Raw genomic sequence first — 15,605 nt, 5'->3', positions numbered from 1 at the left:
TTGTTAAAACATTTAAAATGAGGAGGTTAACAAAATTATTTATATCCAACAATAATCCCCTTACTTCGTACCTATTTAGGAGGATCTTAACGACTAGCAGATCATTTTGAAAGAATCCAATCGCTTTGTCTGTAGGACCAAATCTTACCTCCTGCTTGGCCATGGTTCCTGTTCAATTGACAGAACATTTTTTTACTACACGCTTATTTTTTCCTTTAACCTTATCAAGTCCCCCTGCAATGACATGTATGACTCCGACCATTTCAAGAGATAGAGAAGAAAGATTCTTTTTGAGAGAAATGGAACAAGAGACCGGTTTTAGCCCAAATGAACAGAAAGGATTCAATGGATTTCTCAACAACGGAATCAAATGATGTGACCGGAAAATAAAGCTGTACTGTAATTGACTAGACCTGCAAGAGAAAGAACGTGAGGTGGTGGGTGTTCACAGCAGCCACTCCAATACTCAAGTCAGTATACTGAAAAATAGGGCGAATGTAATAAATTGTTTAGAACTTGAGTAGTGTGAGAAAATAGCGTATATTTGTCTCTGTGATCCTTCTTCTTTTATATTGTAAGAAGATGAGATAAATATAATATTTTCTGATAATTCGGCAATAATATGACCGACTACTTAAAAAGAGATATCGACAACTAATAGGTCGGTGATCTCATGATTACAAGCTTAATAGTGATATGTGGGATGGTGCCTGATAATGATAACTTGTGAGACTTGGTAATAAGCCGAGTGTTGAGGTGTCCAGATCTTCTTTTACTTAGGTGAGACCGTATTATCCACTCATTAAAATTTTTACCATGTGAACTTATTCTGTAATGATAGTTTATGGCTTATTTTGGAATACTCTTATGGAGCATCATATATTAATATATTATAAAATTATATAATAATAAAACTATAATTTTATAACATTATATTTATCTTAGAGATTTTGTTATAATTTTTCATCATTATTAAATCTTATAGTTATATTTTATATTGTTGTTATTAATAAATATTTTACACACTCCTTTTTTTGAATCAAATATTTTACACACTCCTGACTCCATTATATATAAATATCTAGATGTGTGCATGTATTTTATGAATATTTTATAGCGTACAGAACAATTTTTTTTATTCCACCTCTGCATAGTATAATATGGAAAATTATTAGATGCGTTTAAAACACTATTTTAATGTTTTTTAATTTTCACATTTTTTATTTGATTTATTTTTTTAAAAAATTAAATAAATATTTGTAAAATTATGTAAGAATTCATTTTTTTAATAAAAATTTTTTAAATTAACAAATTAAATTTTTTATTTTAAATAAAATAATTATTAAAAAAAATTAATTTCAATTAAACTCTTTCGCAATTTTTAATTCCAAATAAATGGATGGAGGAAGTGGAAATATGATTTCAAAGCTTATTTTATATATAATTTTATAGTTTGTTTGGATGGAAATGTAGGGGAAAAAATAGAGAAGGTAAAATTTTATGTGACATTTTTCTTTATTTGGAAAGATGAAAAATAGAAAAAAAAAAAAGAGAAAAATAAATTTTATTTTTTCTAAATTATTTTCTATTTTGGAGAGAAAATAAGAATCTATATATTTTTTTAATAAAATTACATTTTTATCCTTTTATATTTACTGCTATTTTTCTTCCTTTTAATATTTTTATCCTATTCATAACACACAAAAAGAGAAAAAAAAATATATTTTCCTCTTCTTATTTTCTTTTTCCACTTCTAAAATATCCAAAGATAGGCTTAAGTGAAAATGTAATCTGGGGTCCACAACCTTATGTTCATGCACAGACAAAGGAGAATTGACATGATCAAGGTTGTCAGGTCAACGCGTTAATCCAAAAAGTCATGCATGAGAATCTTTGTTGAAGTTTCATACTCTGAAGTTTGAACCTCTCAAAAGTCTGTGGGGAAGAAGCTTGGAATCTGCAAGAGTAACATACAACCATTTTTCCGCACTAGCTTTTTTTGTTTATATTTTTTTTTATAAATCTTGCAATTAAATTGAACCAAAACAGATTCATAAATACAGGGAATCCAAAAGGACCAAGTCCTAACCTAAAAACTCACAAAAATCTAAACCCAAAAGAACTAAATCCGACCAATAATCCAATCCAATCAACCAAAGACTGATAGACCACCCAAAAAAATAGTGCCACACCACTAGCATCGCACCAACAAACCACCTCCTTGTTGCCCATCGATCGCACCTTGTCCGTCACAACAGAGAGAACATTGAGCAAATCCACACAATTACAACACACCCAAGCAAAACCAGAGGAAGGAGAATAAAAGCAGAAGTCGACATGACCCAACAGATGCACAAAACACCACTGCGTTCCTCATCCGGCTGGAGATAACCCAATCCTCAAACACAAAACACCTACTATCAATTTTTTTTATTCTTCAGTTCATCTTCTCTGATCAGGAGGAAAAAAAAATGGGTGGCCATCTCTTTCTGCTGCCCCATGTACACTCCTTCTTCATCCTCTTCTTTCTCTTAATCTTTGTTCCGACATCTTATTGTGAACCCGATGAGGATTTTTCAGAGTGCTTGGCACCGTTCAGCTGTGGAAACCTCTCAGATGATCTTTATTATCCTTTCTGGAGCGATAGTCGATCTCAAATTTGTAGTCTTGAAGGGTTCAAGCTGCAGTGCCAAGAAGGTCGATACCCTATTATATCTATAAATAACGAAGATTATTATGTAAAGTGGGTAGATCTACCCCAACGAAATATGACCATTGCTCGAGTGGATTTGTCGGAAGATGTTTGTCCACGTGATGATATCGCCAACACGAACATGACCGGGACTCCGTTCAGTTATGTGCCACAGCTTGAAAACATCACTCTGTTCTACGATTGCCAAAACCAGATAACCATGGTTCCGGTTACATACAAAATTACTTGTGGTAGAAATCAGGAACAACCGAATGCATTTTATACAACTGAGGAGCTTTTGAGAGTTTGGAACATAAAGCAGCCCCCACTTTGTCTCAGAGTGGAAGTTCCTGTTCCAAGAGTGGATGCTGAAGAAGTTAGCGGGGGGCTGGAAGCTTTACGGACAGTTTTGAACCAAGGGTTTAATGTAACCTACAATTTTTATTCTTCCTGCGGCACCAGCTTTAATCCGGACTTTTTCAGATGCATTTGCAATGAGCAGCCCGATCTTATTGGGTGTCCAAAAGGTACGTCAAATATTTTATTCGTGTTGTTGTTAGCCATGGAATAGCAAATTGAGCGTCGATTGGTTGGTGGCTGTGTGTGAGTTAGGAATATAGGATAGGCTTGTTCTTTGGGGAAAACAGCAGGGCAGTGAATACATATCCTATGCCAAATTGATATATATATTGTTATAGGAGAAATTTATTATTTAGTATCAAGAAAATATATTAATTATATATTAAAATATCATGTCTTTTTAAAAGTTCACTAATTAATTTTTTTATTAATTTTACAATTAAATATTTTATTATTTAATTTTTATAATTTTAAAAAATTTATTAATTAAACTCTCAACATTTAAAAAAATTTATTAATTAGTTTATCTGTATTATGAGTATTTTAAATTTTTTTATACTTTTTGTAATATTTAATGACTAAAACTAACAGAGAATCTAATTAGTATATTTTTTAAAACGTCAAAAATATTTTAATATATTTTTTAAAATTGAAAAATCAATTAGTGAATTTCTCCATATCATAAAAACTAAATAATAATCTTTCTTTTTAAAAAATACATGACATTATAAAAACTCTAATAGCTAATTTTTTTATTAAATATTTTACTGTTTAATTTTTTAATTTAAAAAAACTTATTAATTTTATAGAATATAAAAATATTTTAATTATATAATTTTTAAATAAAAATGAATTAATAATTTTTTTAAAAAATTAAAGGACTTATTAATAATTTTTTTATTTATTGAAAATATAAATAAAATTATCTAAATATTTCTAAGTAATTTAGGAAATTTCAGGAACCATGGCCTCTCTTGGCTCTCACATGAATCCGCCAGCGGGCAAAATGTTCGAGTCTTAACTTTTGCTTAGGCGTTGGTGTTTTTCTATTTTAATGTATGTTTAGGTTTTTTTTTATATATATAAATTCAATTAAACGGTAATATTAGGGGTTAAATAAGTTTAATTTAATTTTTTTAGCTAATTAAATTTTTATATTTTTATTAAGGACTAAATCAGTTTTGAATTAATATAATATTATTTTTAATAAAAAATTTTACACAATAAAATCTCATTTTATAATTATAAAAATTATTTAATATTTTTATGTATTTTTTTAAATTTTATGTTAATGAAAAATAAAATTTTTGATATTTCAAATAAAATTGTTGCTAAACATTTCATGCATTTATTAAATTGATTAATTTTTATTTTTAAAAATTTCCTATTTAATATTTATGATATTAAATTGATTAATTTTTTTTTTTAGAAATTTGCTATTTAATATTTATGATATAAAAAAATTTATTAGTTGATTAATTTATTTAAAAAATATATTAAAATATTCAAAAAAATTTTAAAAGTTAACTAATTAATTTTTCTTATTAATTTTAACGGTTAAGATAAAGGATTAATTATTACATAACTAAATAATAAAATATTTAATAATTAAAATTAATAAAAATATTAAGAAGTGAATTCTTTTAAATATTTAAAAATATTTTAATATATTTTTATAATTTTAATTATTTTTTATACATCATATGATTTTTATAATTTTAATTATTTTTTTAACTGAAAATAGGAGAGTAGAAGTTAAGACTTTTCAAATTTATTCAGATGCACTTATCACTACACTAAGTGTGTGAGTGCTATAATCTTAATTATTTTATTGATAAGTATATTGAAACAATAATGTATGGTATATATTTTCAATAATAATAACAACAATAGTAATGTGTTTGCATGATTAGAATGACTTCCTTACATGTTATGTAATTTTCATAATCAATAATAAAAATTGTATATCTTCATTTAATTATTTTATATAAAACTACTGCAATTTTAATTTAATATCCTGAATTCAAAAGTATTGTATCATTAAATTTTATATTTTCGAAAAAAGAAATTTTATGAAATTTAATATTTTAATGCAGTATAATTTTAAAAAGTTTATCATATTTAGTAGAATGTTTATTTATCAATTAATGCAATATGAGGAATTTGATACCTAAGCTATTTGGAAATATGATAATATTATAGTATGTATATCTAAAGCAATTACGTATAAGGCCTAATAGAAATTGCATGTGTCACAAATGAATTAACATAAAATGTTGATAATAAGGAAGCTTAAAGTTCCCTTTTGCTTTTTTCCCGTTTATCATGAAGATTCTAACACCTCATTGCTATATTTGTAGGCAATAATGGGAATATAAAGTTGAAGATTTCTATTATTGGTATGGTGCTTCTCATTTCTTCTTTTTAATTAATTTTGTGTATGAGAAATCCAGCTTAGGTCAAGGTTTTTAAAATGTTTATTTCTTTAAAAATCATTTTTTATTAGGAATATATATATATATATATAACCTAATTCATGCCTCTTATTATTAAATTGGCAGGCATATCAAGCGCTGGGGTGTCAGTATTCTTAATTGCCTGTGCATGCATTTGCTGTTTCAAGAAAATCCCGTCATTTACATCCATAGTTTCCTTAAAGAATAATGAAGATCTTGAGGCCTTTCTGAAAACCCATGGACCTCTAGCTGTGAAAAGGTACAGCTTTTCAGAAGTGAAGAAAATGACCAATTTATTCAAAGAAAAACTTGGTAAAGGAGGCTATGGCACCGTCTACAAAGGCAAGCTATTTGATGATCGTCTTGTAGTAGTGAAGCTCTTGAATGCATCCAAAGGGGATGGACAAGAATTCATCAATGAAGTTGCCAGCATTAGTAGAACTTCTCATGTTAACGTTGTCTCTCTACTGGGGTTCTGTTTGGAGGGTCAGAAAAGAGCTCTAATCTACGAGTTTATGCCGAATGGATCTCTTGAAAAGTTCATATGCCATGGGAGAACTCCGAAAGAAGATCAACATTTGGGATGGGAAACTATGCACCAAATTGCTATAGGAATAGCTCGAGGACTCGAGTACTTGCACCGTGGATGCAACACAAGAATTTTACATTTTGACATCAAACCTCAAAACATTCTTCTAGATGAAAATTTCTGTCCAAAAATTTCAGATTTCGGACTTGCAAAATTATGCACAAGAAAGGAGAGCGTTGTGTCAATGTTAGAGGCTAGAGGGACCATTGGGTATATAGCACCAGAAGTGTTCAGTAGAAACTTTGGGGGAGTTTCATCAAAATCTGATGTTTATAGCTATGGGATGATGATTTTCGAGATGGTTGGTGACAGAGAGGAAGAAGAAGATGAGGCTGGAACAGATAATACCAGTGAGAAATATTTTCCACATGGTGTTTATACATGGCTTGAGCTAGGTAAGAAATCTGAAATTCATGGGGAAATTTCCAATGAAGAGAGTGAAATTGTGAGGAAACTATCAATGGTTGGCTTGTGGTGCATCCAAACAATTCCTTCTCATCGACCAACCATGAGTGAGGTGATAGATATGTTACAAGGAAGCATAGAAACCCTCACCATTCCTCCAAAGCCTTCTCTATCATTCATTCCAGCTTCTGAGCCATCATTATCTTTTACCATATCTATTACTGTCTGAGAGATTTTTTAATTTCTTGATGAAAGTGTTATCTGCAAAAGAAATAAAAGTAAGGTGATTGATACCTATTGATAACTAGTCTAATATTCAAGTTGGTATTATAACCAAAAAAATTTAGAATGAATTGAAATTATTTGAGTGCTTAGAAATTGCGTAACTTAAATGTTGATTGTTTATAATTAGTGATATTTAAGACAATTGGATAGTGAATAATAAATCTCAAATTTATAGAGATTCTATTAATTATGTATCAACCACGGACAAGACTAGTGGACCCTTGGCTCTACATCGGACATGTCTTCTTATCAAATATGGGTCTTAGATATTTTTTGCCTAATCAACTAAGTAGTGGACCATTGGCTCTACATCGGACATGTCTTCTTATCAAATATGAGTCTCAGATATTCTTTGCCTAATCAACAAAGAACTGGATTGTAGCTTTTGCTATCTATTATTTCCTCAATTTTCTATGTATTTGTCTTTTTTTTTAAAAAAAATTATTATAAGGTCTCTAGACCTTTAAAAAATTAATTAATCAATTTGTATAATTCTTAAATTCAATTAAAATGACATTTTATCTTCTTAAAATATAATTATTGATTCTTCTATTAATAATTCTAATAGTCAACAGGTGAATTTATTAGTGAAATGAGAGAGAATATCTATAAATTATAAAATTAACCTTAGTAATCTTTCTTCAATATTTTTAAACTACCAAATCATAAGGAAATTTGCATATTTGCATCATACAACCTCAACTTCAACCTTCAAATTGTCACTCTTTCTACCTAATTAAGTACATCAAAGTGAATAATGTAAATAGAACAAAAGAAAGTGAGACCAAAAGTGAAATTATAAAATGGCCATAAAGAACTCAGGAAAAGGAGAGGAGTGGGACCTCTTTCAAAGAGCAAAGAAAGCTAAATTGATTTTTCTTTGGAACTAAATTACAATTTCCACATTATATAGCCTCAAAAAATCAATACTAACATTTTTCTATTATACAACCATAAACTTGCATGTTTTCAATATTAAAGAACCCAATTCATACTTCTTTAAGCCACAATTAAAAATTCATTTAAAAAAGCAGTTAAAATTTTCTGAAATTTCTTCACACATTTGAAATGAACTCCCCAACAATAAAGAAACTCCTCGTCAAGTCAAGGGAGGATGTAATGTCAAACAATCTCAAACCTTGTAAAAATGCCATAGTTTTTACCGACACATGTTTTGTCCCTCATTTATGTATATGCTTTTATTTTTTTAAAAAAGAAATTAATATTTAAGACCGATGAATTGTTTGAATTTGACCCACCTCGTATAATTATCTGTTGGAGCTGATTTCTTAAGAAATCCTACATCCACTATAAATGAGATGTGTGTGGAGTGGGGTTATATAGGTTAGTATACTTGATAAATTTGCCATGAAAAATAAAATAAAAAAGCGTATCATAATCTTAATCATAGTGTGTCTGTCTACTTTGAAGAAAAAAAAATCTTAAACTTTGCATTATTTGCTTTGTTATAATTGTGCTTCAATTCTCAATTTCTTACATCATCTATTTAAAAATATTACTTATTATGGATAGATAATTTATCATGAATCCACCTCACATCCAGCCGAAACTAATTATATTCTTCGGCCCGTCCTTCCACATTTTTGTGTTAGTCAGGACGAGAAGACCTTCTCCCATCTGCTAAATCCCCTTAATCCGTACTAATAATAATTGTTTATTATTTTTAGTAAAAAAATTAATTCATATTATGCTTAAATATATAAATATTATAATTTTAATATTAAAATTTTGTATATATATATACACTATTAAGATTATGTTTACAATTTACATTTCTATTATACAATTTAATAATTATTATATAAATTTATATTTTGTATTGTATATTAATAAATTAAAAGAATAACTGTATCCCTAAAGTTTGGCTTAACTAGTTAAAATGCTCATTCATTTTTTTAGTTACATTAGAAATTCCATCTAATTTACTTTCTTAATTTTTAAACTTTTTACTGTAGGTCCAGATTTTTTTTGGTCAAAGGTGAGCAATCATTCAAATGATAAAATTACTTTCTCTTTTATAATTATTGAAAATGGAAATACTCTTATATCACCGTTAAAATTTAAAAAATTATAAAATTAAAGAAAAAAAGAGTTATGAAAATTACTTTCTCAATATAATTCTTCACACTACAAACAATATTTATATGTAAGTCTCAAAAAAACCTAAAAATTTACAATAAATATAATAAAAAAATTAAAAATTTCAAAGAAAATGAATAAACTTAATAAATACTAATAAATGACCTTATTAATAAAATACTTATTATCTAAATAAATTTTTAGACTTCTTAAGATAGGATAAACTTAACCTTCATTTTTAACAATCTTTTAGGAAAACGTCTCATCAACTTCAATATTTCTCCATGAGAATTTTTTTTTTTTGGTAAATTTCTATCAATTTTCTAGTTTTATAAATCTTCCAACTGACAAAGTTTTTATCAATATATTAGCAAGTTGAATTTCTGACTTCCAATAAATCAATTTAATTTTTTTGTTCCTTTTAATTACCTTTAGAAAATAAAACTCAACTTTAATATGATATGTTTCATTTTTCCAATTTAGACGGGATTCTATACAATAACAATCGCTGATTTATTATTACAAAAAACCACAGTAGGATCATATTGTTTTAGCCCTAAATTTGTTAATAATTTCAAAATCCAAATTACCTGGTTTGCTGCTGAAGCCATTGCACCATACTCAACTTCTACCGAGCAACAACTTCTTGCTTTTTTAAATTCCAAAAAAATGATCTTAAGTCAAAGGGGAACAAGTAACCACTAGTTCTCTTCCCATCATCAAAATTGTCTGCCCAATTACTATCAATATGGCCTTCAAATCTAAGTTCTTTTCCTCTTTCATAAAATATACTAATGTTGATTATTCCTCTAATGTATCTCAAGGCTTTCTTGGCAGCATTAAGATACAACTTGCTGGGAGAGTTCATAAACCTAGAAATTAGAGCTTGCAAAAAACATGAGATCTGACCTTAATGCAGTTAAATATAGTATACTACCAATAATGCTTTTGTATTCAGTTGCATCAATTTTTTTTTGCCCATCTTCAATTGAGAATTTCTTATTCTGTGTTAGATGAGTTGACACGGACTTGCTTTTCTCCAACTTGAACTTCTCCAAAACATCCCAAGCACATTTTCTTTAGGTTAGAAATTCCATTTGACTACTGATAAACTTCTAAGCTCAAAAAATAGTTCATTAATCCTAGGTCAGACATTTCAAATTCAACTTGCATATAATCTTTGAATTCCAACAACAAATTATCATCATTTCTTGTAATAAGCAAATTATCCACATAAGTAGACATCAATAGCTTCTCTCGAACTGCTAAAAGCTTAAGATACAAAGTGGCTTCATTCTCACTTCTCACGAAATCTTGGAGTAGTAAATGAGTATCAATTCTAGCATACCAGGCCCCTAAAGCCTGTTTCAATCCGTATTAGGCTTTATTGAGTCTATACACCTTGTCTTCACTACCTTTAACTATGAAATCCTTCAGGCTGATGAATGTAAATCTCCTCCTCAAGAACATATCCATGTGTTTGCATAAATTTCAATGAGTTTAGATTAAAATGACACATTCTCTTATGCTATAGCCATGTTTTATCAGACGTACAATTTAGAGTATGTTGACTACCATACTTCAAATTCAATGGAAAACTATTATCAAACATTTTAATTTTGGCTATTTCACACACAAATGGATCAAACACAATACACAAATCATCTTTAAACTCAAAAGAATAATGATTCTTCACCATTTGTACTCCACTCAATAGGTTTTATCAATATAAGGAACAAATAGAGCATCTGAAAACAACTTGTTACCTCACTTAGTTTGAATTATGATAAAACATTTACCTTTTGCTCTAACTTTCTTTTCATCTCTCAACTTTACAGTAATTTTCAATGACTTGTCTAGTAAAGAGAACAAATATTTGTCTTTAGCTATGTGACTTGTATAGCTATTGTCAATGAGCCAAGTGAAACTTATTATGCTCATTGAGATGAGAGGCCATAAACAATCATGCTTGCAGTTTCTCCATATTTTCTCCTCTAATATTTTCTAGGGAAAATTATCAAGTTTAGGCCATCAAAATGAAGGCTTGTCTTGAAGTAATGTCTCTATGGGAAGTTATCAAAATAGATGAAGAACTGCCATAGTTGATGTAACGACCCGGAAACCGATACCCCTCTGTAACGGCCCGAACCATCACCGGCGCTAGGATCCAGATCGGCTTAAGGCCGCCGGGACCCGTAGCAAGCCAAACTTACATACTATTACCAGGTCAGGTTTGGGTTCAACAGATGTTCAGTTTTCATGTTTGAATTGGAACAATTGGTACTCACTCTCACCAGACTATTCTCTTAAAGCGGGAGGTCAAGGGTTCGAGCAGTGGGGGAGGCGACCTAATTTCCAAAGGGAAATTTGGGCCAAATCCACTTGGGGTAAGATGGGCCGTAGGTGCTCTCCCGAGGGACAAATCCTGCCCGGATCCCGTGAGGGTGAGGGGATGTTAAGACAGTGCCGGTCACGGAGGATGGCCGGGCTGTTACATAAAAAGGCCACAATTGGTACTCACTCTCACCAGACTATTCCCTTAAAGCGGGAGGTCAAGGGTTCGAGCAGTGGGAGAGGCGACCTAATTTCCAAAGGGAAATTTGGGCCAAATCCACTTGGGGTAAGATGGGCCGTAGGTGCTCTCCCGAGGGACAAATCCTGCCCGGATCCCGTGAGGGTGAGGGGATGTTAAGACAGTGCCGGTCACGGAGGATGGCCGGGCTGTTACAGTTGAGATAGAATCCAATCATTTCTAAATTGAAGAAGCACGAGGACAATTTAGCAAAGAAGCCAAAGGCTTAGACCTATATTCATTCAATAGCATATGAGGCAATTTTCTGTAGGATCATAGTCTCTGAAACACCTAAAGAGGTTTGGTACAAATTAAAAGAAGAATTTGAAGGGAGTGACAGAGTTAATGTAGTTAAGTTATTAACTCTCAAAAGGGAGTTTGAAATGTTGAAGATGAAAGAAAGTGAATTGGCGAAAGACTGCTCCTCTAGAATTATTTAGCTGGTAAATTAGATTAGATTATTTGGAGAGAATTTTGAAGATTCAAAGGTAATTGAAAAAATTTTAATTACATTATCAAAAAAATTTGAAACTAAAATCACAGTGGTTGAGGAATCTTGTGATCTTAAAACCATGTCTATTGTGGAGCTCATCAGTAAGCTTCAAGCTCAAGAGCAGAGATCTTCATGAGAAATGAAGAAGTTGGCGAAACTGACCTTCAAGCAAAGCATAAATGCAGGAAGTTTAATGCTAGAGATTCAAAGAAGAAAGCAAATGACAAGTTTGGAAAATCCAAAAGAGAAAACTCTAATTCTTGCAATTTTCAAAACAAAACCAAATTTTCTACTTGTTCTATTTGTAAGAGGGAAATCACCTTAAGAATGATTATTATTTCAATATAAAACCTCTATACCATTGCCATTTTTGTAAGAATGATTATTATTTCAATATAAAACCTCTATACCATTGCAATTTTTGTAACAAAAATGGGCACACAAAAAATACAATAGGGAGAAGAAAAGGCAGAACTGTAATTTTCATTATCAAGTTGATCCACCTTAGCTAGCAAATTTGTTGGAGGAACATGCTCAAAACAAGGAAGCATAATTGTTTATGGCATATCATCTCAGTCACGAGCATGACAAATTTCACTTAGCTCATTAACAGCGACTTTACAAGTCACATGGCTAAAGAGAAATCTTCTTACTCTTCACAGGACAAGTCATTCAAAACCAATGTCAAGTAAGAAGATGGAAAGAAAGTTAGAGCAAAAGGTAAACGGTCTATCATAATTCAAACCAAGCAAGGTAAAAAGTTGATTTCAGATGTTCTATTTGTTACTTGTCTTAATCAAAACCTACTGAGTGTAGCACAAATGGTGAAGAATCATTACTCTCTTGAGTTTAAAGATGATTTGTGTATTGTGTTTGATCCATTTGGCTGTGAAATAGCAAAAGTTAGGATGGTTGATAATAGTTTTTCATTGAATCAGAAGTATGGTAGTTAGTATGTTCTAAATTGTACGTCTAATGAAACATGGCTACAGCATAAGAGATTGGGTCACTTCGACCTAAATCTCATTGAAATATATACAAACTAATATATATGTGCTTGAAGAGGAGTGAAACTTGACATGTTGAAAATAAAATATAAAAACTCAAAGAATTTTCTCTCAACAACTAAAGAACTCACAATATTTCAGAAACTTCACAGCCTTTAAAGAACTAGGCTCTAATACCACTATTAAAAATGGAAATGCTCTAATACCACTGTTAAAATTTGAAAAACTATAAATTTAGAGAAAATAGGAGTTTCTAAAATCACTTTCTCATTATAATTCTTCATATTATAAGCACTATTTATAGATTTGTCTTGAAGAAAACCAAAAGTTTACTGTAAATACAATAGAAAATCAAAAGTTTTGAGAAAAGGTAAAGGATTTAATAAATACTAATAAATGATCTCATTAATACAATTCTTATTATCTAAGTAGACTTTTGAACTTTCTAGCATAGGATAAACTTGGCTCTTCATTTTTAACAATCTTGTAGGAATAAGTCTCATCAACTTCAACAGTAATATAACCCATCTCTCCCTCATTTCCTCTATAGATCAAACTTTACACTTTCTTTATAGGTCATGTTCCCATGAAAGTCCTTTCTCATCTATTGGCGCTTGCCTATATCTATTTATTATTCGATTATTCTTTCTATTATTAATTTCATTGGCTTCCTTTTTAATGAATATTGGCAATTTCTTACATGATGGAGTCATGACCACACTCATTAACTTAGTGGGTTTAGCTATAAATACACTGTTGGAGCTTAATTTACCGGAGTTTCGATGGAAATCAATGTTTCATACTTAGATGCTGCTTACAGAAATGAAGAAATTGAGATTGAGGCAAGAGTTCTTCCCATTGTTAAAGTTGTTGGAGTAGTCAATGTTGAGCTTAGAAAGAAAGAAATTGGGAACATTATTGGTCAAGGCTGACATACAAAGTATCTTGCTATTTCTAGTAAAATGTAAACAGCCTGACCTAAGCATTTGCAAATTGGGCTCCTAATTACTTCATGGAACTAACAATACATTTGCAAACATTTGCAAATATATTATGTTTTATGGAATGATAAAAAAATGGGGACAAATGCTAACAAAATTTGTCCAATTCGATTTTGAAAAGTTTTTACACCTATCATGAACCACTGTCAAAGCCCATAATTTCAAAGAATGCATATTGCTTATCTCGTCGAAAAGAATAACATATGCAGATCAATGGGGAACATATAATAACAATCAATAATGAGGGTCAGATTAATGGGGAACATATAACAATCAATGCCGGAGGATTAAAATGGCTCTCAAATTTTCAAAGTATTCTTTGCCAAGGGAAATAACTCTTTGTGCACCATCATATTTTAATGACCCATCAGGAAAGGAAAGCAGTGGTTGATGCCTTCAGATAAATATTACAAACCTGTTTTGGTGGCACTAGCAGCAGCCATGGATCTAAACATGGATGCTTATTATTGTTTTCTCATAAACTAAGAAAAAGAGCATTTAGTCTTTTGAACATAGACTAATAGTTAAAAAACCTTTAAAGCTAACAATAAAAGTAAATTAACGAGAGTTTTAATGTAATTAGAAAAATATGGAGATATTTCAATTAGTTTGATCAAATTATAGAGTAGTAATTATGACATGGAGCAACTAGTCTTGAACTTTACGGCAGACTTGGACCGGATCTAATTTTTGCTGTCGACGAAGATAGCTTTTCGAAAAGGGAATTTCGAGACACATGATTTTTTAAAAGTGTGACGAGGGTCGCAAGCCTGGTCATAAATTTCGAGGTGAAAATTTCACCAGGCTGCTGCACCCCCTTTTAATTTATAGCCACAATCAAAACCTTTCGATCCTCTTCCACGTTAATAATTTCGAAGAAACATTCAACCTCCGCCAACCAATCAAGAACAGATCCTACATCCAACAAACTAGAAAAGTTTTAAAAGTCTATCTTTATCTTGTAACCTTCCTGATAATTTTGTTAAGGATTTGTAGGCATAGGATTGGCGACCACAGAATTGGCGGCCACAGGATTTGAGACCACAAGATTTGGAACTGGCTGGAGGCGTTCGGCGGCAGCGGGTTGGTGGATTCCCTGCTGCAGCGCTAACTGTCCGATCATTTCTCTCAATTCTGCCAAAGATGCCTCAATTACAACAAATCGCGCCTCTTGATTGTCTGCCATGGACAAACTTCGCTCTACTACCAATCTGATAAAGGACTGATTAGACTCTGCCAGGAGTTTTAACCAATATCGTTAATTTGGCTAAAACGATAGGCTAGAAGCCGAGAAGTCTTATTAAAATTCTTTAAAAATTGAAAAGTGAGTTTCAAATAGTTAAGGAAAGGCTATTTATAAAAGAAAAAATCCTAATATGTAAAATTATAAAAATATCTAAAAAAAATAATTAAAATGCAAAATTGACTCCATAAACGGTGGAATTTTCGTGTCGAACTTTGTGACCAGACATGTCTCTTGTCACACTTTTAAAAGTCGTGCGTCTTGCAATTTCCTTTCTGAAAAGCTATCGTGGGTCTCCATCGGACGCCGGTAGTAAAAGCTAGGCCTGATCCAAAACTAGTTGCTCCGTGTCAAATTATCTCCAAAAAAAATTAAAAAATAAAACTCACTTGTGATCCTAGT

The 15,605-nt window shown here is 30.7% G+C and overlaps 1 protein-coding gene across 1 annotated transcript; it reads left to right on the top strand.

Moving 5' to 3' along the window:
* The first annotated feature begins 1,892 nt into the window (after positions 1-1,892).
* On the top strand, positions 1,893-7,098 carry LOC110614850 (LEAF RUST 10 DISEASE-RESISTANCE LOCUS RECEPTOR-LIKE PROTEIN KINASE-like 2.1). The gene is made up of 3 exons (XM_021756527.2): positions 1,893-3,219; positions 5,413-5,451; positions 5,614-7,098. Exons 1-3 carry the CDS (start codon positions 2,472-2,474, stop codon positions 6,729-6,731), a joined length of 1,905 nt encoding a protein of 634 aa, XP_021612219.1. The 5' UTR covers positions 1,893-2,471; the 3' UTR covers positions 6,732-7,098.
* Positions 7,099-15,605: the final 8,507 nt, after the last annotated feature.

Source organism: Manihot esculenta, chromosome 5, assembly GCF_001659605.2.
Source record: "Manihot esculenta cultivar AM560-2 chromosome 5, M.esculenta_v8, whole genome shotgun sequence".
NCBI classification, from domain to species: domain Eukaryota; kingdom Viridiplantae; phylum Streptophyta; class Magnoliopsida; order Malpighiales; family Euphorbiaceae; genus Manihot; species Manihot esculenta.
The sequence above is the reverse complement of the archived record's forward strand: the minus strand, read 5'-3'. Positions and strand labels throughout refer to the sequence as shown.

Bases quoted from the DNA above. Each gene is read 5' to 3' on its own strand.
- LOC110614850 (XM_021756527.2), top strand. From the start codon at position 2,472: ATGGGTGGCCATCTCTTTCTGCTGCCCCATGTACACTCCTTCTTCATC. The intron at 3,220-5,412 runs GTACGTCAAATA...CTATATTTGTAG, and splicing joins TCTTATTGGGTGTCCAAAAG to GCAATAATGGGAATATAAAG. The intron at 5,452-5,613 runs GTATGGTGCTTC...TTAAATTGGCAG, and splicing joins GTTGAAGATTTCTATTATTG to GCATATCAAGCGCTGGGGTG.